The sequence below is a fragment of the Rhamphochromis longiceps genome, linkage group LG11, assembly GCF_057381845.1.
Source record: "Rhamphochromis longiceps isolate RC_006_pf linkage group LG11, R_longiceps_female_GT1.1, whole genome shotgun sequence".
Classification (NCBI taxonomy): Eukaryota; Metazoa; Chordata; class Actinopteri; order Cichliformes; family Cichlidae; genus Rhamphochromis; species Rhamphochromis longiceps.
Window position 1 is genome coordinate 1,596,756 of NC_140567.1, and position 22,640 is coordinate 1,619,395.

A 22,640-nucleotide genomic window follows, 5' to 3' on the forward strand; every position below is an offset into this window, starting at 1 on the left:
TTGTGCAGCGTTCGTGTGGGAGCCCCGTCCATTGTGCTAGCAGTGTCCAAGCATTCCTTTTTTTATTCATACCCCCCCACCACACACACACACACTTTGGGAACCACTGCTTCCATATTAGTTTCTTTTATAATTCATTAAATTGCATTTTTAGAAAATGTTTTGTTTTATTCTCCCTTGGGGAGGGGGGGTCGGTGTGAAGTAGGCTGCTTCTAATAATTATGTCCCGTGGGGGACATGCGTACCTAGGTGGGCTCAGCATTTGACCTTCACTGCCCGAGGACAAAGCTGACCTTGGAACCAAATTTCAAAACACCACACTGACTAATATACTATCTCATCATATATCATATTAGTCGTAATCCATTCCTTGCAAGGTCGTGGTGATCCTCAGAATCACCTCAGATCTATGGCGTTATTTTAGTGCCTCTATTCTGAGCGCACGTAAAAATAAATAAATTTGCGAGCACAAATGTTGCGTGTTGAGGAGAAAACTATTTTGAGCGAACAAAATTCATTGCTGCGTGCAATAAATTTGTTTCGGTGTTTGCGATTATCCACACACAGAATATAGCCCCTCCCACTAACATCTCTGCTCCCTGCACGAGCAACACTGTTATAAATATGCCACAAAACCAACCAATCACAGACTTGGATGCAAACCTTCTGATTGGCTGTTATTGTCTCCAATCAGCTCCCTAGCTACTGCAATCCAGGAACACGCTCCAGAATGTAGCTAAACCCATTTTAGGTTTGTATGTTTAATTATTTTATTTTAAAATATATAATTTTTTAGACCCTTGTTGGCAGCTGCTCTGCTCTGTGTTGGTACAGGGCATTGAAGATGATAACAGTGGGTGGATTATATTCTTAAACTTAGTTACAGCGCTTTCAGAAAGACATCTACTGTGATAAAGTCTACTCTCCACTGCTGTGTAATCAATTATTGTAAATGTAAATGTTATCAGGAAATGATCAGACAGGAGAGGGTTTTCAGGAAACACTGTTAAATGTTCAGTTTCTATGCCATATGTTAAAACAAGATCTAGAGTGTGATTAAAGTGGTGGGTGGGTTCTTTTACATTTTGAGAGAAACCAATTGAGTCTAATAACAGATTAAATGCCATGTTGAGGCTGTCATTTTTAGCATCTACATGGATGTTAAAATCACCCACAATAATTATTTTATCTGAGCTCAGAACTAAATTAGATATAAAGTCTGAGAAATCAGACAGAAGCTCTGTGTAAGGCCCAGGTGGACGATAGATGATAACAAGACTAGTTTTGCAGTTGCCACACCCCCTGCTTGTAGCCACACTGAGATGCCACTGCTCGACTCGTGTACTAAAATCAGTCTGAAAGCAGCTGATGTAACAGGCTGTTCCACCTGTGAGCGTGTAGTACACTCCAGCATGCACACATTTATTGTTGAATAGAAAACTGTTAACATGAAGGATGCATTTCTCCAGTGTCAACAAATAAACAGTTTTGCATTTGAATGAATCTGTGAAGAAATTTGTAGTTTAACATGTTCTCTGCTACAGTCCACATTCAGTATGTTTCACAGTCACCTGTCAAAATTTATTCAGCAACAAATATAAAACTGTACATCTCCAACGCAGCGGTGCACGTGAGCGTGCACGTGTGGGTGCACGGGCGTGTGCTGACGCTAAAGCTCGTCTTTTCAGTTCAGGGTCTCCTGTTGGTTTTTCCCAGACGGTCAGAGCTCAGCCTTTCAGTGTGCACGGCTGATGTCAGATCTGAATCGCTGCCTCACTGTTTCCCTCCTGTGGCTCGTCCTGGTCACTGCTTTTGTCCCAGTCTTTCATTGTGGCTCCCATCATGAAGTCATCTCTGAGAACAGTCCAGGCAGGCTTCTCCACAGCAGCGACCTTTGCACGAGCACACACACAGAAACATCAGGATAAACACACTGACAGCAGAGGTACAGAACGAAACAAACATCTGTCAACTCACAGCAGCCTTTTCGGTCTTGCCCGTTGCTCGGACACCTCCGTCTTCCCTCCTCAGCACATCGATGAAGTCTTTCTTTGAGACAGAACAAAGGATCTTTGCCCTCTTCCTGTCTGATCCACCAGCATCCTTCACCTTTTCCTGCACAGTTTTCTGGTGTTTCCTGACAGCGTTGAACAGCTGAACCACCCCTCTGAGTGAAGGAGGACCACATTAGAACAGATGCTCGGTTGCATATACGTCAAACAAAGACACAAAGCAAACGGAGTGGTCACCTTGTAGCAATTCTCTGTAATGCTTTCTCAGTCTCGCGGTCCGTCACTATGTCAGGTTTCTCCCTGCACATCTGCTCCCACGCTTTCTTCTCGTCAGCCTGTTAGGGACACACAATCTTTGGGTTTTCAAGGCTTAGAAATAAACGTGTTGCTTTTTTGAAAGTGTTCAACAACAAGGAGGAAATGAATGAATATATATTTTCAAACACAGCTGGTCACAGTGCAGTTTTGATTTTACATTATTATGTGGATGAACATTGTGAGCAGAGCACAGTGTCTAAGGTCTGCCTGCTTTCCTGATTGGTTCCTGTGTTCAATCACTAGTTTATACTTATGGTCGTCTTTAGAGCCAAAACATGAAAATAAACTCGCCTACTTATTATAACTTGTTATTATAAGTCGAACGTTGTCATTTCTTGTCGACAGTGATGAACAAATGTGGAAACTGTGCTCGGTGAGTGATGAACATCTGCTCGGACACATCATCCTGAGCCTGGGACTCGGCGCTCACCTGTTTCTTCCTCTCGAGCTGCTCCTGTCTCTCTGCTGCCTTCATCTTTTCCAGCTCCTTGTTCTTCTCCAGGATGCCGCTCGTGGTTTTCTTCCCGAGGATCTTTGCCATGGCTTCAGCCCATCCAGTGCTGGCATCTTCATTATGTTCATTTTCATCCTCTTCTTTCTCTTCATCATTCACTCTTTCACCTTCACTCTCTCCTTCAGAATCAACCTTGCCTTCAGACCAAAGAGCCATGCTGTCACCTGATTCACACAAAGAAATGATGCAGTGAACTACAAACTCTCGCTGACACAGTAGAAGCATTTTGATTCATGCTAAAATATCCGACAATCCCAGAAAGTTGATCCTGTCCTGATGAACCGAGCGTCTGATTTCATCCAAAGGTTACAGACGTGTTTACTCCACCACAGCGACAAGAAGACCTTAACTGGCAGAAACACATAAACACTGTTTATGTGTGGACATTAGTCCTACCACATGCAGACAGGTGATGATGGGAGTAAAGACGGTGGAGAAAAGTTGATTTATTTGACTTCTTGGATGCAAACGTTTGAAATCACATTTAAATGTTGATTGTACACAAGAAGATTTTCAGTAAAGTTTATTGAGATTCGGATGCTTAGCGATAAAAACTGTACTAATAAATGTGTGAATGAGGGAAGTTGTGCCGCGTGCAGAGAAACGCTATCTAAGAACCTTTCAACATAACAGCTGCAGTGGTGATGACACTGTGTCTACATAAAGATACCAAGAAGTGCAGAGAGGTGAAGCAAAACATCCAGAAACAGCGGCGCTCGTTACTGCGATCGATATTTAAACCTTTGCTGGAAACAGCCGGAGGGAGTCGGCTATCAAAGCACCTGACGGATAAACTCACAGTGAAGAAAAGCTACGTTTGGAACAGCTGCCATCCACGGTGTTTGTCCCACACAGCAGAAATCTACAGACGTGTAACTGATGCAGCGTTTCAATCACAGTGATCCTGGAACAACAGGGGGAGTCTAACAGGGGGTCAACTACACCCTCTTTATTTCAGCACCTCTGTCACATTATATGTTTTCACTTTAAATTCGCTAAATAAATGAGATTAATATTTCAATATATAAAAATAAAAGCTCTTTACCCCCAGACCAACAGAAATGCACCAGTACAGCTGTTTAATGAAAGTTAATGAATGACTAAGCACTACAGCAGCGGTCCCCAGCCCCCGGGACTCGGACCGGTACCGGTCCGTGAGAGTTGAGGCTCAGGTGTTTTCAGTGTTTTTATCGGTTTTCAGCGTGATTTTGTCATCGTTTTTATCGTTAACTTGGTTTTCCTGGGTCTTTCACGTGTGTTATGAATAAATCTTCTTTCTGTACCGGTACTAGTTTTATTTTGTTGTATTTATCCGCGACACCTTAAAGGCCGGTCTGTGAAAATATTGTCGGGCATAAACTGGTCCGTGGCACAAAAAAGGTTGGAGACCGCTGGGCTACAACATCACAGCTGTAGGGCAGACTTCAGGATGCTGACGTGCTTGTTTTCACCATATACGCCTTTAAAGGCTCACAGATACAAACTCATCCATTCACTTGCACATGAACATACGTCCTCCTGTACGTCTCCACTGCCCGGAAGACAGTGGAGATTATTGTGGACTTCAGGAAGCACACAGCTCCACTCCCCCCCATCATCCTGACTGACACCCCCATCACCTCTGTGGACTCATTCCGCTTCCTGGGTACCACCATCACCCAGGACCTGAAGTGGGAGCCCACCATCACCTCCGTCATCAAGAAAGCCCAGCAGAGGATGTACTTCCTGAGGCAGCTGAAGAAATTCAACCTGCCAACACGGACGATGATGCAGTTCTACACCGCAATCATCGAGTCCATCCTCACCTCCTCCATCACCGTGTGGTACGCTGGAGCCACTATCAGGGACAAACAGAGACTGCAGCGTGTTGTGCGCTCTGCTGAGAAGGTGATTGGCTGCAGACTCCCATCTCTGCAGGACCTGTACACCTCCAGGACACTGCGGCGTGCAGCTCGGATCTCAGCTGACCCTTCTCACCCTGGACACAGTCTGTTTGACCTGCTCCCCTCAGGCAGGAGGCTCCGGTCCATTCGCACCAGAACCTCTCGCCATAAGAACAGTTTCTTCCCCTCTGCTGTTGGACACATGAACAATAACCATATGACTGTCCCCGCCACTAACACATGACCCTATGCTGTGTTCACTGCATCATTCCATGTTTGGCACTGATCACCACCTGCACTCATGTATATATCATGTATATATCATGTATATATCATGTATATATCATGTATATATCTTTCTACGTAGCACTTTTAATTCTTATTCTTACTTTTATTTTTTCATGTCTATTTAAGTGCTATTTATGACAGTATGTTTGCACTGAAGCACCGCAGCAATTTCCTAATGTTGTAAACCTGCTCAACATTTGGCAATAAACCCCTTTCTGATTCTGATTCTGATTCACTTACGTCCTCTGTAACGGACGTCTGATTTGTGGTCTGTATCTTTTGGCTCATTCGAGCGATCCTAACAAGTCCTGATGGACGACATCGAGGACATCCTGGACTTTGAGCTCTCTTTATTTTTCCTCAGTTCTCAGAAGGATAAACTTTATTTTATTTAACATTACTGTATTTGAGATGATTTTATTTTCCCATTAATGAATATTTTCTTTAAATAATGTCATTATATCACTGCAGGCTCAGGGTTTGGGGTTTTTGTTTTTTGGACAGATGTTTTAAACAGTTCATTTTGAAGACCTGCACTTTTCCCCCCTTTGGAATATATATTATTGATCATAGTAACACAAAAGTATTTCTTACCTGATTTCTCGATTGATTAATTAATGGAACAACTGATAGAACATTCAGTGACTAACAATCAGAGTCTACATGAGAGCAGCCAGCATAGTTCAAGAGAGAAGCACAGCGAGGTTCATGGTTTGATGAACAGTATTATTATTATTCTAAGAGTCTGTAACGATCAAACTACAAACACTTCATGAAAGCACAAAAATTAACATGACTAATCCACAACTACTGTGACAGCTTAGAGCAGCAGCACAGGTAACACTCTACAAACCATGAGTTCACTTTAAAAGGCAAAAGTCCAACTACTGCATCACTTGGAAAATTCAAGTTGGATAAACAATAATAAACAAATAATGACCTTTCAGCTGCTGGAAGCTGTTGCTGTGCTCCACAGGTGTGTCGGGGCTCGAGCCACAGATGGTTTGTGATTAGCTCTGGATCTTTAAAGAATTGTTTATTAAAGTCACACCTGAAACAGTCACATATCTGTGTGAACCAATTACAGCTGAGCATCCCTCAATAGGTCCAACCTCGTACGAGCACCTGATTGGTCTGACCAACGGGGTTTAACGATGCGTGGGACTCCAGCATAAGCGTTACAACAGCGTTTATAAGAACATCAGGAGGAACTCTGAGACGCTGTGAAATCCCACAGCAGCTCAGGGTGATGTCATCCTGCAGGGATGGTTTACACATGACAGTGAGTAACCATGGAAACGCAGGGGATGTTTTAAATTTCATGAACTGAAAAATTAAGCCTTGACTTGAGTTCATTTGGTGTAATTTCTCTGTTTACTCGTGCACGTTTGACTCCTGTGCTCCTCACAAATATGCACGTTTGTGCCGTAACACAGCAGAGTGACCGCTACGATCTTTTTATGTTGCATGTTTACCGAGGATCAAAGAAAGCTATTGGACATTTGAAGATACTTCACAGAAAAGCTTGAAATAAATCAGATGTAGATTTTAACAGAGTGAAAAATGAAATCCTGCAAAATGAAGAAGAAAACATAAAATGACAAAAGAGGAAGTGCTGTGACTGAAGACAGACGTCACTGTGTGCAGTCTACCTCTGCAGCTGAACTAAATGTTGGCCTATAGCTCACATTCACCACTGACTTTGTTTGCTGTTTAGCTCTTGTGTCTTGGCAGAGTGCATGAGTCATTTTGCTTTTCTGCAGTCTGATATTTGAGGTTGAGTCAGTGTGTATAAAATAAGTTGATGCCTTAATAATCCCATCAAACTAGATGGTGGTGGCGTTTGATCGGCACATGCTGACTGCATTCTTTTCATAACCAGGTCAGGAAAGAGAACAGGAGGAGCGAGCAAAGGAGAAGAGATGCAAAATGAGGGACACCACAACAGCAGGAAAGACGAAGAAGAGGTGAGCATCAGAAAGAGGGCATACAGTTCAAACGCAGCAATCGTGGTGCAATAAAAGCTCCGAGGCTGGTAAAAACTCTGTACTGGCAAATAAAACTGTAACAAACAAGAAGGACTCAAATTAATGTTCTTCTCAAGCAGGAACCCAAAAGATTTCAGGGCTGGGCCAAGTCCTCAGTGATGCTAGCGACGCCCCTGTTGATCGTTGTTGTCTGAATACCGACGCAAATGCGGTGTTCGTGTGCGATTCACGCGTGATTTGTTACACTATTTACACTTAGTACGATGTAAACGCTCGCATTCAAAGAGCAGGTTACAGGAGAAAAGTTTCGCTCATTTTCTACCAGGTGAACAGACGGACTTTAAATCCATCCTGTAACCACAGCAGACCATTCATGTCTCGGTCTCTGCTGCTGTGTTAACAATAACAGCAGAGACCGCCTTTAGTGCTGTTGTTGTAAGAATCTTCGAGGCCGTGCGGCTACAATTAGCAGCAATAATAAAAACGTGAATTACAAAACTCACCGGAGTCCAACGCGTGTGCTTCCACCAGAGACATTGTGTGTTACACTACGTCGTTTCCGTAGAGTACAACTAACCGCCCGTCAAAGGTTCCGTCCAGGAATTCCGATTTGTTCTACACGTATGAGTAGGGTTGCCAACTCCCTGAAAAATAAATAAGGGACACCTCGTGGCCAGGGCCGGGCAACCCAGTTCACCCTTCACAGTGTGGTGAATTTTGTAGCTCTTTTTTTTTTGTGTGTGAAATTATTTTTTAACCATTTGACTTGAATTTGATTTAAGCAGATGCATATTCTTTGTGATATGACCATATGGGAAACAAATGATCATTTAGCCATTTATTTTTAGCTCAAAATGACAACATTAACACAGTAAAACAGGTCTCTTTCTTAAACAGAAGCCTGTCATGCTTAACTTTTGAGAATATAAGTAAATCTTTCTTTAAAAGAACTCTGTCCTGCTTAACTTAAAATTATATAAATTAATAGAAAACAATAGAACGAAAAATATTCATGTAACATGTAACAGCATTTAGTACAATTGGCTTCAGTTGAAATATTATTTCAGCTTTTGCTCCCGTTTGTTCCCATGATTACGCATCTTAACTCATCATCATTATTCATCTATGTATTACTTTTATGTATTAGTGATCTATTTGTTGTAATCATCTATCCTTGCAGTTGTTTATTACACAAAATAAGTTATATTATCACACTTCTGGCCACATAGCGCTGATATTCACTGCACATGCCCATATTAACCTTAACCAGAGGGTTTAAAAAAACAAACCAGTGTTTACATACCATATCTGCTTCTGCCGTGGCCTGGTGGACAAAAAATTGGTTAAGGGTTCCCCGAGCTTTCAGGCCCCTCATGTTCTTCATGTGCCCACCATTAGAAGCATGCCTATGGAAAAAGTGCTCCGGCACACAGTGCAGTGCGCTTTAAAGGTGTTATCGTGCATTTTCCCAGCCAGGTGTTTTCTTTTTCCCATTCCTCCCTGTACTTTCGCAGCCTTTTTTTCTTTCTCTGGGCGAACAAACATTGCTGCTCTAATGCTGGGCTTACACTGTACGATTTTTGGCCCATTTTGAGACGATTTATGAGTCGTGCGACCGTTTTGGTGATCGGCCCGATTTTGGCCTTCATCGTGCATCGTGTAGTATGTATACGTGGGGTAACGAGAAGCGATTAACACCTCACGACCAGCTCCCGATCATCAATCGCTCGTGAGGGTCTCATCACAGCCGCTCACACTGCTCACGCGCAAACACGTAAACGTCGGTGAAAAAGACGGAGCAGCACGGCTGTGCAGCGTGTGATCTGGACACAAGCGATGGAGGCACAACTTGTAGAACTTTTCAAAGCTCATCCGAGCCTTTTCGATGTGGCATCACAAAATTATCACGACCACAACAACCGTGAAAATAGTTGGATTTACACTGCTGCTCAGTCACAGCTGCCTGATCATGTTTTTCATTAGCAATTTAGCAAAGTTGATGGTGGTGGTGTGTCTGTGTGAGTGAAAGACAGAGAGAGAGGGGGAGCGACAGATTTTCTGTTATAACCTTCATTTTATGGACGCACAGTGTGAGCACTCAGGTCGCATCAGAGCATCGGGCCGTATAGTGTGAGACCTGCATCGTGACCTACCAACTTCTAACCCCTGCGAGTCAATCGTGCAGTTTGAGCAGGAGCTGAATAACGTGACTGAAAAAATCGCACAGTGTCTGCCCAGCTTTAGGTGTACTGTCGTCCGAGACTTGCACCGCAGTGTCGGCGTTTGTTTCCCTGTTGGCCATGCTTCTTGTTGTGGTCATCTGTTGTCTTCCGGTATTTTCTCCGTAAGCGACCTTTCCTCGACCAATGAGATAATCTGAATTGTCATACTCGAATTGTCATAAGTGTGCTGTCAGCTCATTGGTCACAAAGCAGGAGAGGGGCTGGGAATTATGTTTTCAAACAAAGCGTTAATTCCATTAACATTTATAGACTACTTTTGATTCTCCCTGTATTACGGGACAAAGTGCGTCCCTTATTAGCTCAATACGGGACGTGAACTTTTGTTTCTAAATACGGGACGATTCCGTATTTTAAGGGACGGTTGGCAACCCTACGTATGAGGAAAAAGCTTCTTCGTGTACTCGCCAATAAAACCCAGAGAAATAAACACTGCGACGTTTGTTCTGTCTGCAATGGTAATGAAATGGCTTATTCGGGCCATTAGAGGTTGAAGCGGGCCGGAAGGATCTGGAACAGGGTTCCGTGCTGTGCCAAAGTTAACCCGGTAGAAAGTGTAGCTCGGGCTGTGTCCCAGTTCAGACTTTTTTCTCTCCATCTTTATTTCAAGAGGAACAGTAACAACAAATATAAAACACGGAGGAGACAATGTACTGCAAAATTATGATACAATGGAAGAGTGCGCCAAATTAAACAGGTAAGATGCATATCAAAATTAAAAGGGGAAAATAAGAAAAAGGAATAAAAAAGAAAAGAAAAACAAGCGAGAGATACAATGACATTGAATCATTAAACACACAATCATTACATTATTACATTACAGATATTTACGGTTTTAAAAGCTTTTTTGTTGTGAGAGGAGCAAATTGTATTCACAGAGTTCAATTTCTTTCCTAAAAGTGAGAAAGTGAGGTTCATTGCTTGAGAACTTTTATGGTCTTTGGCGAGGAGTAAAATCAGATTAATGAGGTAAAAAGCATTCGAGTCTTTCCTACTAAGTCAGTGTAACCAAATAACACATTTTGGTAAAAAAGCACAAAATTTGATAAGATGTTCTTAGAGATGAAACCACAAAATCTACGTAGAGGTACAAGACCAGAATAGATGTGAGCAGGACTCTGGGGCGATCTTACAGAAGGAGCAAAGAGTGTCTACATCCCTCTTACATTTCTGAGGGAAGCATTTAACAGGGTAGAATCTATGAATTAGCTTAAATGAAATTTCCTTCACTTAGTAAGGAGGAATTTTTTTTGGCAAACACCAAACTTTCTTCCAGTCAGTGTCCTAAAAAAATAGACCAGAAAGAAATGGAAGGAGGAATGGAGACAAGTGACTCTTAAAAAAGAGACCTAATCTTGGCATTCACACCTGTACAAGAGGAGAAACTAAATAAATACCAACAAAAGTGCGAAATAAGATTTGGTAATTTGACTGGTTCTTATATCTCAAAGTCCTTTGTACAACTCGACTCATTCCCCCACTCAGACAAACACTTTCGATACGCCCCCTGTTAGTAAAACGGTTCCTTTCCCTTATCTATTTATTTATTGTTTATTTGTTTTCCTCCAAATGATGATTGGTAAACGACCATTTCCCGATTGTTTTTTTTTTCACTCATTCATAAAGAAAAATCACACGGACGCAAGTTTTTCTCTTTTTCTTGTGTGGAGCGTGTGATCTACACAAGTCCAGGAGGTGGCGGTAATGTACGTTCAAAGCTGGTTTGCGACCCCCGCTAAACCCGAAAAGAAGAAGAAGAAGAGGCGGATCGTCGAGATCGGCGATCGACTGTTTCAGCTGAGTACGCAGCACACAGCGAACGCATTGGTGATGATTTTACGAACTTCCAGATAACCTGTAGCTTCACAAACATGACAGACTACGCCGAAGAGCAGCGGAATGAACTCGAAGCCATAGAGTCCATCTACCCAGACTCCTTTACAGGTCTGAATGGCACGTAACGTTAAGTAGGATTGTAGCACGAAAGTAGTAGCTAGCTCATAGCTAGCAAGTACACGTTACTTAGCTTGCTGGTCTTGATGCATGCTCAGTGAGCCAGGTAAGGAAATCCCAGAAGGTTGATTCTGTTCATCTGGACGTTTTCAGCGGGAGAAACGTTTCATCCAGGGGACTTCTTCAGTCTCAGCTGACTGCAGGTTTCCAACCTTATAAACAGAACATTTGTACAATGACTGAAACCTTTCACGTGAAAAGGGAAAGACCATCTCTGAAACGAGGAGGGGACCTAAGGGTACACCTGTGTGCATCTTACAATGCTGTGATTGCAGCCATCCCTCAACTCTCTGTGAATGACACTCACCAATGGTTGTTGATCAATGGTCATGAGAATTTGCAGAACTGACCTCCCAGCCCGTTGTTAATCAGCTGTGCTGGTTTCAGTCGTTGTACAAATGTTCTGTTTATAAGGTTGGAAACCTGCAGTCAGCTGAGACTGAAGAAGTCCCCTGCATGAAGCGTTTCTCCTGCTGAAAACGTCCAAATGAGGAGCATCAACTTTTTGGGATTAGCTTGCTGGTGTTCTTGTGTTTGTGAAAGGATGCTCATATTAATGTCAAATGTTAAAATACTAATACTATTTCTATTAGCACGCGGTAGCTGTTGGGAAAAGCAAAGCTTGCCTGAAGTCTTTGTTATTGGTATCCAAATCTTTATTATTTCTGGTTGGTAAAATCGTGAAATATGCCTTAGTTACCCAGCCACTTATGAAATCATGGTAATAGTGATGTTACTAATGAATGTGTACTTGCAGTGCTCTCAGAAGATCCAACCAGCTTCACCATCACGGTCACGTCTGATGCCGGGGAGAACGGGGAAAGTAAGTAAACTGATGAATGTGGTTGGAAAACGGTGTGTTGCTAGCACTGCAGCTGTTATTATGTCAGGTGTTTCAAACTGAACTGCTCATTGCTTTCCATTATAGAATGTGTGTGTGTGTATGCATGTGTACATTTATAGCATATATTTAAAAGCAACGTAGCATTTGAAATGGATCATGATAATAGAACAGTATTGTAAAACCTCTGGTGTGAAATCCATGACCGTTGAGCCCGTCTGTGACTACCGTCTGACAGCAGTTGAAGGAACACTGGTCCCAGTGATACTGCTTTGCTTCTAAGGATGTTCCCCTGCATGGTCGCAGGATCAGTTATGTTATCAGAACTGTTCTTGTGGGGTCTTAGTAACACAGCAAAGGCCACTTTAACGCACCCCACTCAGGGCCTCCAGGAAGGCTGGGTAGGCTGCATGGTTGATTGATGAGCACGAATAACAAGACCCTTTACTTGACCAGAATGAAAGCAATCCTCTCGTCCACTAGTGAAAACCCCACTATGCTGGCACTAAGCTGGGGGGGTACACGTATATCCACCTGTTTGACTTTACACGTAGTGAATAAAGAATAAATGAAAGTTTTATCTTTAGTTAAATAATAAAAATAACTTTTTCATTGTGCACTTGTAAAGTTGTGGAACATGAACTGTCTGTTGTCTTTTTGCAGCTGTGGAAACAACTTTAAAGTTTACGTATGTAGACAAGTACCCAGACGAGCCCCCGCTGTGGGAAATCTATTCCCAGGAGAACTTGGAGGAGAGTGACGCAGAAGATATCCTCACACTATTACAACAGCAGGTCTGTCATTGGATTTATCTGAGCAGTCGTGGGTCTGGTGCTGGTTGAGGGCTAATTAGTGGCTTCTAGATCTTTCCAGATGCTTGGATGGAAGCCCAGTGCCTTGGATGACAGCTTCACTGTTGCGTGTCTACATTTGTGATGTAGCTGAAGCTCAAACCTCATTAAGAGGAATCTGTGAAGAAATGCTGCCGAATCTTAAAGCTTCAGACATTCGTACAGCTGGTCCATGGGCACGACTACAGTAACATTGTAATGAAATATGGGTGCATACTAATAACACAATAACAGTGTATGTTCATTGAACTGTGCAGTGATGCCTGTCAGACATGTAGCGAGATGGAGACAACTTTAAATGTTTCCAAAGCGTTTAAAAGGATTGATATATGTGTTCTTTTTATCAGTGTAACTCAGAGTATCAGATTGATGCTTTATACTGGCCATACACGAGCAGTCAGAAGCTTGGACACACCTTCTCGTGTGATGGTTTTTTACATTGTAGATTCTCACTGAAGGCATCAAAACTATGATTGAACACATGTGGAATTATGTAGTAAACAAAAAGTGTGAAACACCATAATACTGTTTCAGGCTTGAAGGAGTTCCCACAGATGCTGAGCACTCGTTGGCCCTTTGCCTTCACTCTGCGCTCCATCTCATCCCAAACCATCTCCACTGGGTGTAGGTCAGGTGACTGTGGAGGGCAGGTCACGGTGCAGCACTCCATCACCATGTGATGTCTTCATGTTGTACCTACAATGTCCAACGTGCTAAAAATAAAGAAAAAACATTGAATGAGAAGCTGTGTCCAAACATAGATATCCATGTGACAACGCAGCAGCGGGAGGATGCACTTAATGAGAAAATTTACTTTCAATTTTGTATTTTTTATGTGAACTGAAGAAGCTTCACAGGTGAAACACCTCCAAGAACCTTACAGAAGCTTGCTTTCCAAGCCCCTTAAACTACACAGCAATAATAACAATCAAAATGTAGGTGACGTCAGACGTCTCTCCATCGCCTTATTGCAAAAAGAAAAAGAATTGAACCAAAAGTGTTGAACTGTTCTTGGACAGTTGGTGAAATGTGGCTTTGTATGTTTGTGTTCACTGTGCAGGCAGAAGAAAACTTGGGCATGGTGATGATCTTCACCCTGGTTACAGCTGTTCAAGAGAAACTTAATACAATTGTTGATGTGATGAAAAATAGGCAAGAAGAGGAAAAGCGGAGGAAAGAGAGAGAGGCCCAGGAAGCAGAGAAGGTAGAACCCAGACGGGATTCATGACCATTCACTCTCTGCAGCCAAGGTTTTATTTTATTATAACAGTAGTTGCTTTCAACAGGTGGCTTTCCAGGGAACAGTGGTAACCATTGAAAACTTCCTGGCATGGAAAGCCAAGTTTGAGCTGGAAATGGCTGAACTGAGGAGAAAAAGACAGAAAGAGGAGGAGCAGGCAGGAAAACCCAAACTGACAGGTACACGGTGTTACTCAAAGACACCAAAAACTGTAAAGATGATGACGTACGTGTCCTGACTGAAGACTGTGCATCTGTCACCAGGTAAACAGCTGTTTGAGAGAGACCACAACCTGGACACATCTGACATTCAGTTCCTTGAAGATGGTAAGGACTGTTTCTGAGTGTTGTGCTTCTTTTTGTTGTGAGGACTAAAGACATTTATAGGACAGTGGAATCTAAACATAACACTTGTGTGGACGTCTGTGTTTGCAGGTAATCAGTAGGCACGTGATCAGTCGTGGCCATCTTTGTGATGGGCTGATGGATCCTTGTTTCATTCGGGATGGTGGTTTCGACCTCCTTCCTTCCTCTCAGTGTGCCGTGTCTGGGGTGAAACCCTCGCTTTCTTGCCTCGGTCTCAGTGGCTTCCACCTTTTCCTTTGGCCATCCTATTATCCCAGCAGTGTTGATTGCTCGGATCTCGTTCTTCCCGTTCAGCCGATCCTCGGGGCTCGCCTTATTCTCTGCGGGTATTTGGTGGTTGCAGTTTTCCGAGGTTCCTCTTTACGGCTTCCATTTTCTCGTGGGATTAAAAGATACTTATAGCTGTACTCAGTATCTGCAATTCCCGACCAACATTTCTTTGTTACCATCCGAGTACGTTTCTCCAGTCCAAATGACATTCCGATGTCATTGCTGTAGATCCCAGCGGTGTCAGCTGACAGGTTTATCCTTCGGGAGTATGAGGTGTCTTGTCTGTCATTACAGGGCGTTAGGTACGTGTAGCGACGGCCATGTGGTCGGCAGTTTCTGGTGGATGCTGCCCTTTGTCACAGATTCTGTTATGGACGGCATCCAGTAGGGGTGCAACGATACACAAAATTCACGGTTCGGTTCGGTTCGATACTTTGGTGTCACGGTTCGATATTTTTTCGATACAAAAAAAATGTTCATGCCTTTTTAATTTGTCATTTATTAAAATTATAAATATATATTTTAACTCAAAAGTACAGTTTTTAAATTTAACCCTAACCCTTGTGCGCGTTTTTTATTTTGACAGCGAATGCGCACCTGCGGACCACTTATGTGCAGCCCTGGTTATTTAGCTCGTCATATTGCAGCCACAGAAATTCTTTTGTCCATGAAACCATAAAGCTGCACTTTCTTTTTGCCTTATAGTCTGATTTGTCATAACTTCTCCGTTTTGTGGTAAGCTTTTCTCTGGCTGTCACTTCTTCACCCTGACCTGTCTTATTTGGCTCAGCAGAACTAAAATGCTTTTACACACGCACTCACATAAGCTCAGCGATTCTCTGCGCGATCAACCTCTCACATGTTTAAGCTGCGGGAGATTTCACTTGTCATGTTTGCATAGTAAGCTAACAATTAATAAGATGATGTCAGAGGAATTGGTGCACAAATTATCATCACTCACAGATCAGTGCTGTCGCTCTCTATACACAGTTCGCACGATTGCAAAGTGAAAGCAAAAAAACAAGCGCAAATTCAAACGCGATTTCAATATGTCACATATTGACAGTGGCTCACCGATGCCAATGACATAATTACCCAGCTACATTTCTGAAAGAATGCAAAAGCATTGACATATATTTTTCCTACAATAGCCCAACGGGCAGGGAAGAGATAGATTTTGGTAGCCCGACTGAAAAAATCGCTAGCTCCGGGACGTCGGGCTAGCGATATTGCAAGCCCTGTATCTGATTGAGGAATCACTCATCTTTGGAAAAGAGAGTTTATTACAGAGAAATGTCTCTTTCCAAAATAAAAGCTATACTATCCGCTTCTTCTGGGCTATATTCTCAGCAGCATAAGGAGAATCCTGTGCTAACAGCTGTCTAAATGACTCGGCTAAAGTTAGTAGCATGCTTGTTGTTTTTGTCTTTGCACTAGGATGATGTCAGCGTAAATGTGCAGTCATATTCGTTGTGTTCCCACTAGTGCTTTCAGGTTAATCTCGTTGAAATGACCTTAACGCCACAACACGGCAAATCTCCGTTAACGAGCTACCGCCGATCGCCCCGTGCATGGGGCTAGACGGCCAACACGTTAACGAGCTAACTGCGCTAACACACTAGTTCCCACCCATGTAATTGAGCATTGCATGGCACATCCAACATACTGTTTTACTTTAGTCCATGACTCGCTTACCTTCAGGGTCATACGTCACATGAAAACCAAAATAATTCCAAACGCCAGATCTGAATGAGGGTGGGGGAGGTCCATGTTGTAAGGAGAGCTTAACTTCTGTCTCGCTAGCTTGCCCTGCGCTCTTCCTTCTGACGATGCTGTCTGTGTTGAGCGCTCAGTGAATCTGCGTTCGACTACTCCGCCTAGGCTGCACTGTCGACCCTAGGCGGAGTAGTCGAACGCAGATTCACTGAGCGCTCAACACAGACAGCATCGTCAGAAGGAAAGTTGATAAAATAAATTAAAAATTTTGTATTGTTCGATACATATGCGTACCGAACCGAAAGCACTGTATCGAACGGTTCAATATCGATACGAATATCGTTGCACCCCTAGTATCCAGGTGTAGCAGGTAGTGGAGGGTCTCTGTTTTGGTGGCATCAGGGTTTCAGCTGTGCTTTTTGCGAATGTTGTGGTTCTGTTGGCTTCATCAGGTGGTGACCTCCAGCTTTCACTGGAGCAGTTTGCTGCTGAGTGTGAAGCAGTTGGATTCAAAATCGGCACCTCCGTTTCCGAGACCTTCTCAGCTTGAAAGGGTGGAGTCAAACTCTGTGTCAGGGACGAGTTACTACCCCGGGTGGAGGAGTAGGTCGGGGTCTCGTTTACAAGTGAGGGCAGAGTGGAGTGTGAGAACGTCAGAAGGATTGAGCCACGGACTTCGTATCATCTTGTTTTGGTGAGGAGAGCTTAAAAGCAAAGTTGTTGATTTACTGCGATCTTCCTTCCTGCCCTCACCTGTGCTCATGAGCTCAGCCTAGTGACCAAGACGACAAATTTGCAGATACAAGTGGCAGAAGTAAGCTTCCTCTCCTTTAGCGATAGACTGAGGAGCTCAGCTGAGAGTAGAGCCGCCAGCCACAGCGAAAGGAGTCAGTTTACGTGGTTCAGGCATCTGACGAGGAGGCGCCCCCCCCCCCGACCTCCTGGGTGAAGTATTCTGGGCGTGTCCTACTTGGTGGGTGCACTCATACAGACCCAGGACTTGCTGGACAGATTATATGTCTTGGTTGGCTTGAGAACAACTCATTGTCTGCCCAGATGAGCTGAAGAGCCAGGGTGATGGAAGTCTGGGCTTCAGACCCCGGTGACCCGAACCTGGATAAGTGGCAGAAAATGGATGGAATTGTGTTTGTGTAGCTCGGGAGAAACGGGATTGGCAGCAGGCAGACACGTGAAAGAGAGAAAAAAACGTGACTTTCTAAGATCTGATTTGCTGTGTCAGAGTCACAGATCATCTGGATCTGTTGGCTCAGTCAACAACTCCCAGTCAGAGAACAGCATTTAGTAGGAATAATCTTTTTCCTGTGAAGTTTCTTCTAACCCCGTGGCTTTCTTCTTATGCAGCTGGAAACAACGTTGAAGTGGACGAGTCACTATTCCAGGACATTGAGGACTTGGATTTGGATGAAGATGACCCAGATTTTGACCCTATAGAGATGGGTAGTGATGAAGACTAAAGGCAGAGCAGGACGGTGGAATCAAAGGCTTCAAGCATGATCAGAGGAACATGCTGCTCTTGTCCTGGACGCCGTCTTCTGGCCATTAAGGACATGTCTGCTTTTTTTTATTTTACAAAACTCCGAATGAAAGGAGAGGAAATTGTTTAAAAACACTCAACAGTTGGTGTTTATTTCAACTGCCTCGATTAAGTCTGATAAAAATGTGTGTTCCCTCTGGGGCTTTGTCTTTAAGCTCATCCCAGTATCAGCAAGTTTCTGTCCAGTTGAAGGCACTAAACTGTCAGGTATGGCCAGAGAATAAAAGTCTTGCTTTGCTGAGGTTGAAGTAACTATACTCTATTACACGTGACCGCATTTCCAGAAAAACTAGAATATTTTCCGATGTGCAGTAAAAACATTCTGTGACAATAAATCAGGTGAGCAGTTCTTTACGTGACCAAAGTAAGATTTTAGTAGTTGGACTGACCAACTCCAAATTTGAATTTGATGGCTGTAACACTGTGGGAAAGTTGGGCATGTTTAGCAGTTTCTTACATCAGTTTTCCTTCAAATAATTTAATTTAGAAGTGAGTCTAAGATGTGTAGCAGTGGTTAGCATTGTTGCTTCAATGGATAAGGTCCTGGGCCGGAGCCTTTCTGCATGCATACACACACGCACACACACGCGCGCGCACACACACACGCGCGCACACACACACACGCACACACACGCACACACACACACGCACACACACGCACACACACACACACACACACACACACTACCGATTAAAAAGTTTTGAACAGCCCAATTTTTCCAGTTATTTATTGCAATTCAAGTTTAAGTCCACTAAATATCTTGAAATAGAACAAACAAGTGGTGAACTGCCAGGTTAAAATAAAAGATACCCAAAAGTGAAAAATAATGTACATTTCAGAATTATACAAAAAGGTCTTTTTCAGGGAACACAACATGGGTTAACAATTTAAAGCTGCTCTGCAGCAATTGAGACTCAGGTTAGTGCTACTAATTCCTGCAGGTACAGCCCCTCTGTGTGCTGGGCACACTGTGGTACCAGACCCTCGTGAGCATCAGTTGAACATTATTGTACTGCAGAAAGTAGTGTGTTGGTACAGAAATGGTGACAACAAGACGATTAACAATGGAAGAGAGACAGACCATCATAACACTTCAAATGTAGGTTTGTCCTACAGAGAAACTGCAAAGAGTGAGTCCAGTTTCCTTCATCATCCAAAGGCTCAGAAACAAACTGTGACAGGAGGGGGTCTGCAGACCCAAAGACACGACTGTATCAGTTACAGTGTGATGGCGGCTCACAGGACAACAGCTACAAGCAGCTTAATCGTGGTCGTAGTGAGAAGTCTCAGTTTCAGCTGTGAAGAGAAGACTTCCTGCTGCAGGTTTGACAGGACGAGCTGCAGCAGCATCACAATAAGACAAAGAGGCTTGGCTGGGCCATAAACTCCACCACTGGACTACTGCAGACTGGAAGAAGGTCTTATGGACTGATGGATCAGAATTTGGAATCTTTGGTTAAGTGTTATCAAACACAGAGGTGATCACTGAGCACCTATGTGGTTTCACTCCATATGTGACGTTTCCTTTGACAGTGTTGATGAAGACTGAAGGTGTTGCACTGTCTCTTTAGACAAGAACTGTGTGTATGACAAGGTTCCTATATAGTACATTTCTGGTGTACTTGACCCCAAGTATTTTATTCAAGGTCTCATTCACAGCATTTACTTACACATTCACACTACAATGAATGCATTGGGAGCAGCACGGGTTTAGTCTCTTGCCCAAGGATACTTTGGCATACAGTTTGTATGGAGATGAGTGTTTTTTGGTGATTGGTGACAGAAGGATGGCAACAAGGAAAGTCCACAAGTGGACATATTACACAAAGGATGTTGAAGCTACCAGGTGGAAGGAAAAGAGGAAGACCTCAGAAGAGTTTTTGAATGTAATGGGACATACAGAGGGCATATGTGACGGATGCTAGATGATGCTAATGATGGAGTTAGATGGAGGCAGGTGATCCAATACGGCAACCCCTTAAAGGAGCAGCTGAAAGATGAAGACTGTTCTGAGTAACCAGTTTCTCAGTTTTTCTCATTGCTTCTCTCCGTACATATTCAAAATGTTTACCATTTGATGTAGCTGTCCCTCTCAGTCAGATGGGTGTCTGCAGTGCTTTTCCCAGCTCTTTGGGTGTGGACATCTATTAAAGACTACAGAGAAACCATGGTGGGATCATCAGCTGACGGATGGTGACGAGGTGAGGTGATCGTCCTGGTTATACTAAAGTTAAAGACAAAAAGTCAAAATGATTGATCATCCATGCTGTCACATAGACTCAGATCTGCACGGCTTCTGTTTTAAACACTGTAGTCAGCTGCAGAAAGAGGACATGAGATTTTCTCTGACAGCATTCAATACAACCTGATGTAAGGTGAAAGGTCGTCACTTGATGATGAAATAAAAACTTGAGCAAGGAATTCTTTCACACTGGGTCTTGCCAATAGTGTGTTACTTACCATAAAGTAATTCAGAGTCAGTCATATCTGAGTAATGACATTGTAATGTATATACATTGTTACTGTATAGCTTTCTACAGGACTGAAGGAGGTGCTGGTAAAGACTACGAGTCCTGCTTGATCCCTGCGCCGAGATCTGGTACAGGACAGCTGTGATGATGCATCCAGGAGACGCAGCTCGGTCCTGATGGTCTTCTCATTAGTGCTTTTCCAGGGTGAATGTTGATGATGATAATATCATCATATATATTTAATCTCGGTAATATTCAACACTATTCTTCCCTCGGTTCTAAAGGACAAGCTGGTGAACTCTGGAGTGGACCATCACCTCACTACCTGGATCCTGGACTACCTCACCGACCGACCACAGTATGTGAGGACTCAGGGCTGTGTGTCGGACAGGGTCGTCTGCAGTACGGGGCCCCACAGGGAACGGTTCTGGCTCCGTTCCTCTTCACCATCTACACTGCAGACTTCTCCCACAATTCCACCCAGTGCTTCCTGCAGAAGTTCTCTGATGACTCTGCAATAGTCGGCCTCATCACTGATGGGGACGACAAGGAGTACAGAGGTCTGACCCAAGACTTTGTGGACTGGTGCCAGCTGAACTACCTCCAGATCAACGCCAGTAAAACCAAGGAACTGGTGGTAGACTTCCGCAGGCACAAGCATTCTCCACTGCAACCACTGAACATCCAGGGTATGGACATTGAGGCTGTGGACAGCTACAGGTACCTTGGTGTTCATCTGAACAATAGACTGGACTGGACTCATAACTCAGACGCCCTCTACAGGAAAGGGCAGAGCAGGCTGTACCTGCTGCGGAGACTCAGGTCGTTTGGAGTGGAGGGCCCACTCCTGAAGACCTTCTATGACTCTGTGGTGGCTTCTGCTATCTTTTATGGTGTGGTCTGCTGGGGCGGCAGCATCTCTGCTGGGGACAGGAAGAGACTGAACAGGGTGATCCGAAGGGCCAGCTCTGTTCTAGGATGCCCTCTGGACCCAGTGGAGGTGGTGAGTGACAGGAGAACGGCGGCTAAGCTGTCATCCCTGTTGGACAACATCTCCCACCCCATGCAGCAGACTGTGACAGCACTGAGCAGCTCCTTCAGTGGGAGACTGCGGCACCCACGGTGTGGGACGGAGAGATTTCGCAGGTCTTTCCTCCCCACTGCTGTCAGACTCCATAATAAAGACTTTAACTGAACAAACACACACATCCATACATGTGCAATAATACTAAGTGCAATAATCCTTTCTGTCATCGTTGTATTTTTACTCAGTTGTATATAGTATTTGTATTTGTATTCTATTTTTATCTTATTGTATATTTATTTTATTTTATTCTACTGTATATAGTATTTTATTCTATTCTATTCTGTACAGCTGTGTACTGTATTTATTCTTATTGTATTCTAATTTTTGCCTCATAACTTTTGCACTGTCCACTTCCTGCTGTGACAAAACAAATTTCCCACGTGTGGGACTAATAAAGGTTATCTTATCTTATCTTATCTTATTCTGGGTATTTATATTTGAGCTATTTCTTCTATTTTGTAGCTTTGTTACATAATGTATTATTTGATTTAGTTCAGGCTGTTGCTGTTCTTATTGTGTTGAATGAAATGAAAAGAACAAATTACACTTGTATGAAACCTGCTGCTGCTGTGTTTTTAAATCTAACGAGCTGTAGAGTGCTCATGGATCTAAAACTTTAAATCTTCAGTTTTATATCATCTTCAGTCTTGTCTCAAGTACAACGTTTAATTTCCAGGTAATTCTTTAACAGTACTCTGTGGAGTGTGCAGCTCATGTCATCTCTGTCTAAGGGAGAGTGCTGAAGCATTCAAACATAGACTATTAGAGTAGCACAGGTGTGTAGCATTGCTATCTAATTAACAACAGGGATACAGAGTGAGTGATTCTTATAGTATCAAGTGTTAGATTATAATATTATTTTATGCCATGTTATACCCCTAACTAAAGATTGTGAATTATTATGTAGTTTTAGTTTGCATTAGTCTCCTGAATTAGAAGAAGCTGATAACTATTGCATTCGTTAAACTGATTTGCATTACATTAGAC

At 43.2% G+C, this 22,640-nt stretch overlaps 2 protein-coding genes across 2 annotated transcripts; one reads left to right on the plus strand and one right to left on the minus strand.

Moving 5' to 3' along the window:
* Positions 1-1,366: 1,366 nt before the first annotated feature.
* On the minus strand, positions 1,367-7,647 carry rrp15 (ribosomal RNA processing 15 homolog). The gene is made up of 5 exons (XM_085421979.1): positions 7,507-7,647; positions 2,761-3,008; positions 2,250-2,347; positions 1,978-2,167; positions 1,367-1,892 (listed from the first exon to the last, which is right to left on the minus strand). The coding sequence occupies exons 1-5, from the start codon at positions 7,538-7,540 to the stop codon at positions 1,755-1,757; spliced, it is 708 nt and encodes a 235-aa protein (XP_085278105.1). The 5' UTR covers positions 7,541-7,647; the 3' UTR covers positions 1,367-1,754.
* A 3,318-nt stretch (positions 7,648-10,965) lies between these two features.
* Positions 10,966-18,335, plus strand: rwdd1 (RWD domain containing 1). The gene is made up of 7 exons (XM_085421978.1): positions 10,966-11,187; positions 12,014-12,079; positions 12,761-12,891; positions 14,009-14,152; positions 14,235-14,367; positions 14,452-14,514; positions 17,902-18,335. Exons 1-7 carry the CDS (start codon positions 11,115-11,117, stop codon positions 18,012-18,014), a joined length of 723 nt encoding a protein of 240 aa, XP_085278104.1. The 5' UTR covers positions 10,966-11,114; the 3' UTR covers positions 18,015-18,335.
* The last annotated feature ends 4,305 nt before the right edge of the window (positions 18,336-22,640 follow it).

Excerpts from the sequence above, each read along its gene's own strand:
- rwdd1 (XM_085421978.1), top strand. The coding sequence starts at position 11,115 with ATGACAGACTACGCCGAAGAGCAGCGGAATGAACTCGAAGCCATAGAG. Across the intron at positions 14,153-14,234 it reads AGGCCCAGGAAGCAGAGAAG|GTGGCTTTCCAGGGAACAGT; the intron begins GTAGAACCCAGA and ends TGCTTTCAACAG. Across the intron at positions 14,515-17,901 it reads CATTCAGTTCCTTGAAGATG|CTGGAAACAACGTTGAAGTG; the intron begins GTAAGGACTGTT and ends CTTCTTATGCAG.
- rrp15 (XM_085421979.1), bottom strand. The coding sequence starts at position 7,540 with ATGTCTCTGGTGGAAGCACACGCGTTGGACTCCG. Across the intron at positions 2,348-2,760 it reads AGCTCGAGAGGAAGAAACAG|GCTGACGAGAAGAAAGCGTG; the intron begins GTGAGCGCCGAG and ends TGTCCCTAACAG. Across the intron at positions 2,168-2,249 it reads TTACAGAGAATTGCTACAAG|AGGGGTGGTTCAGCTGTTCA; the intron begins GTGACCACTCCG and ends TCCTTCACTCAG.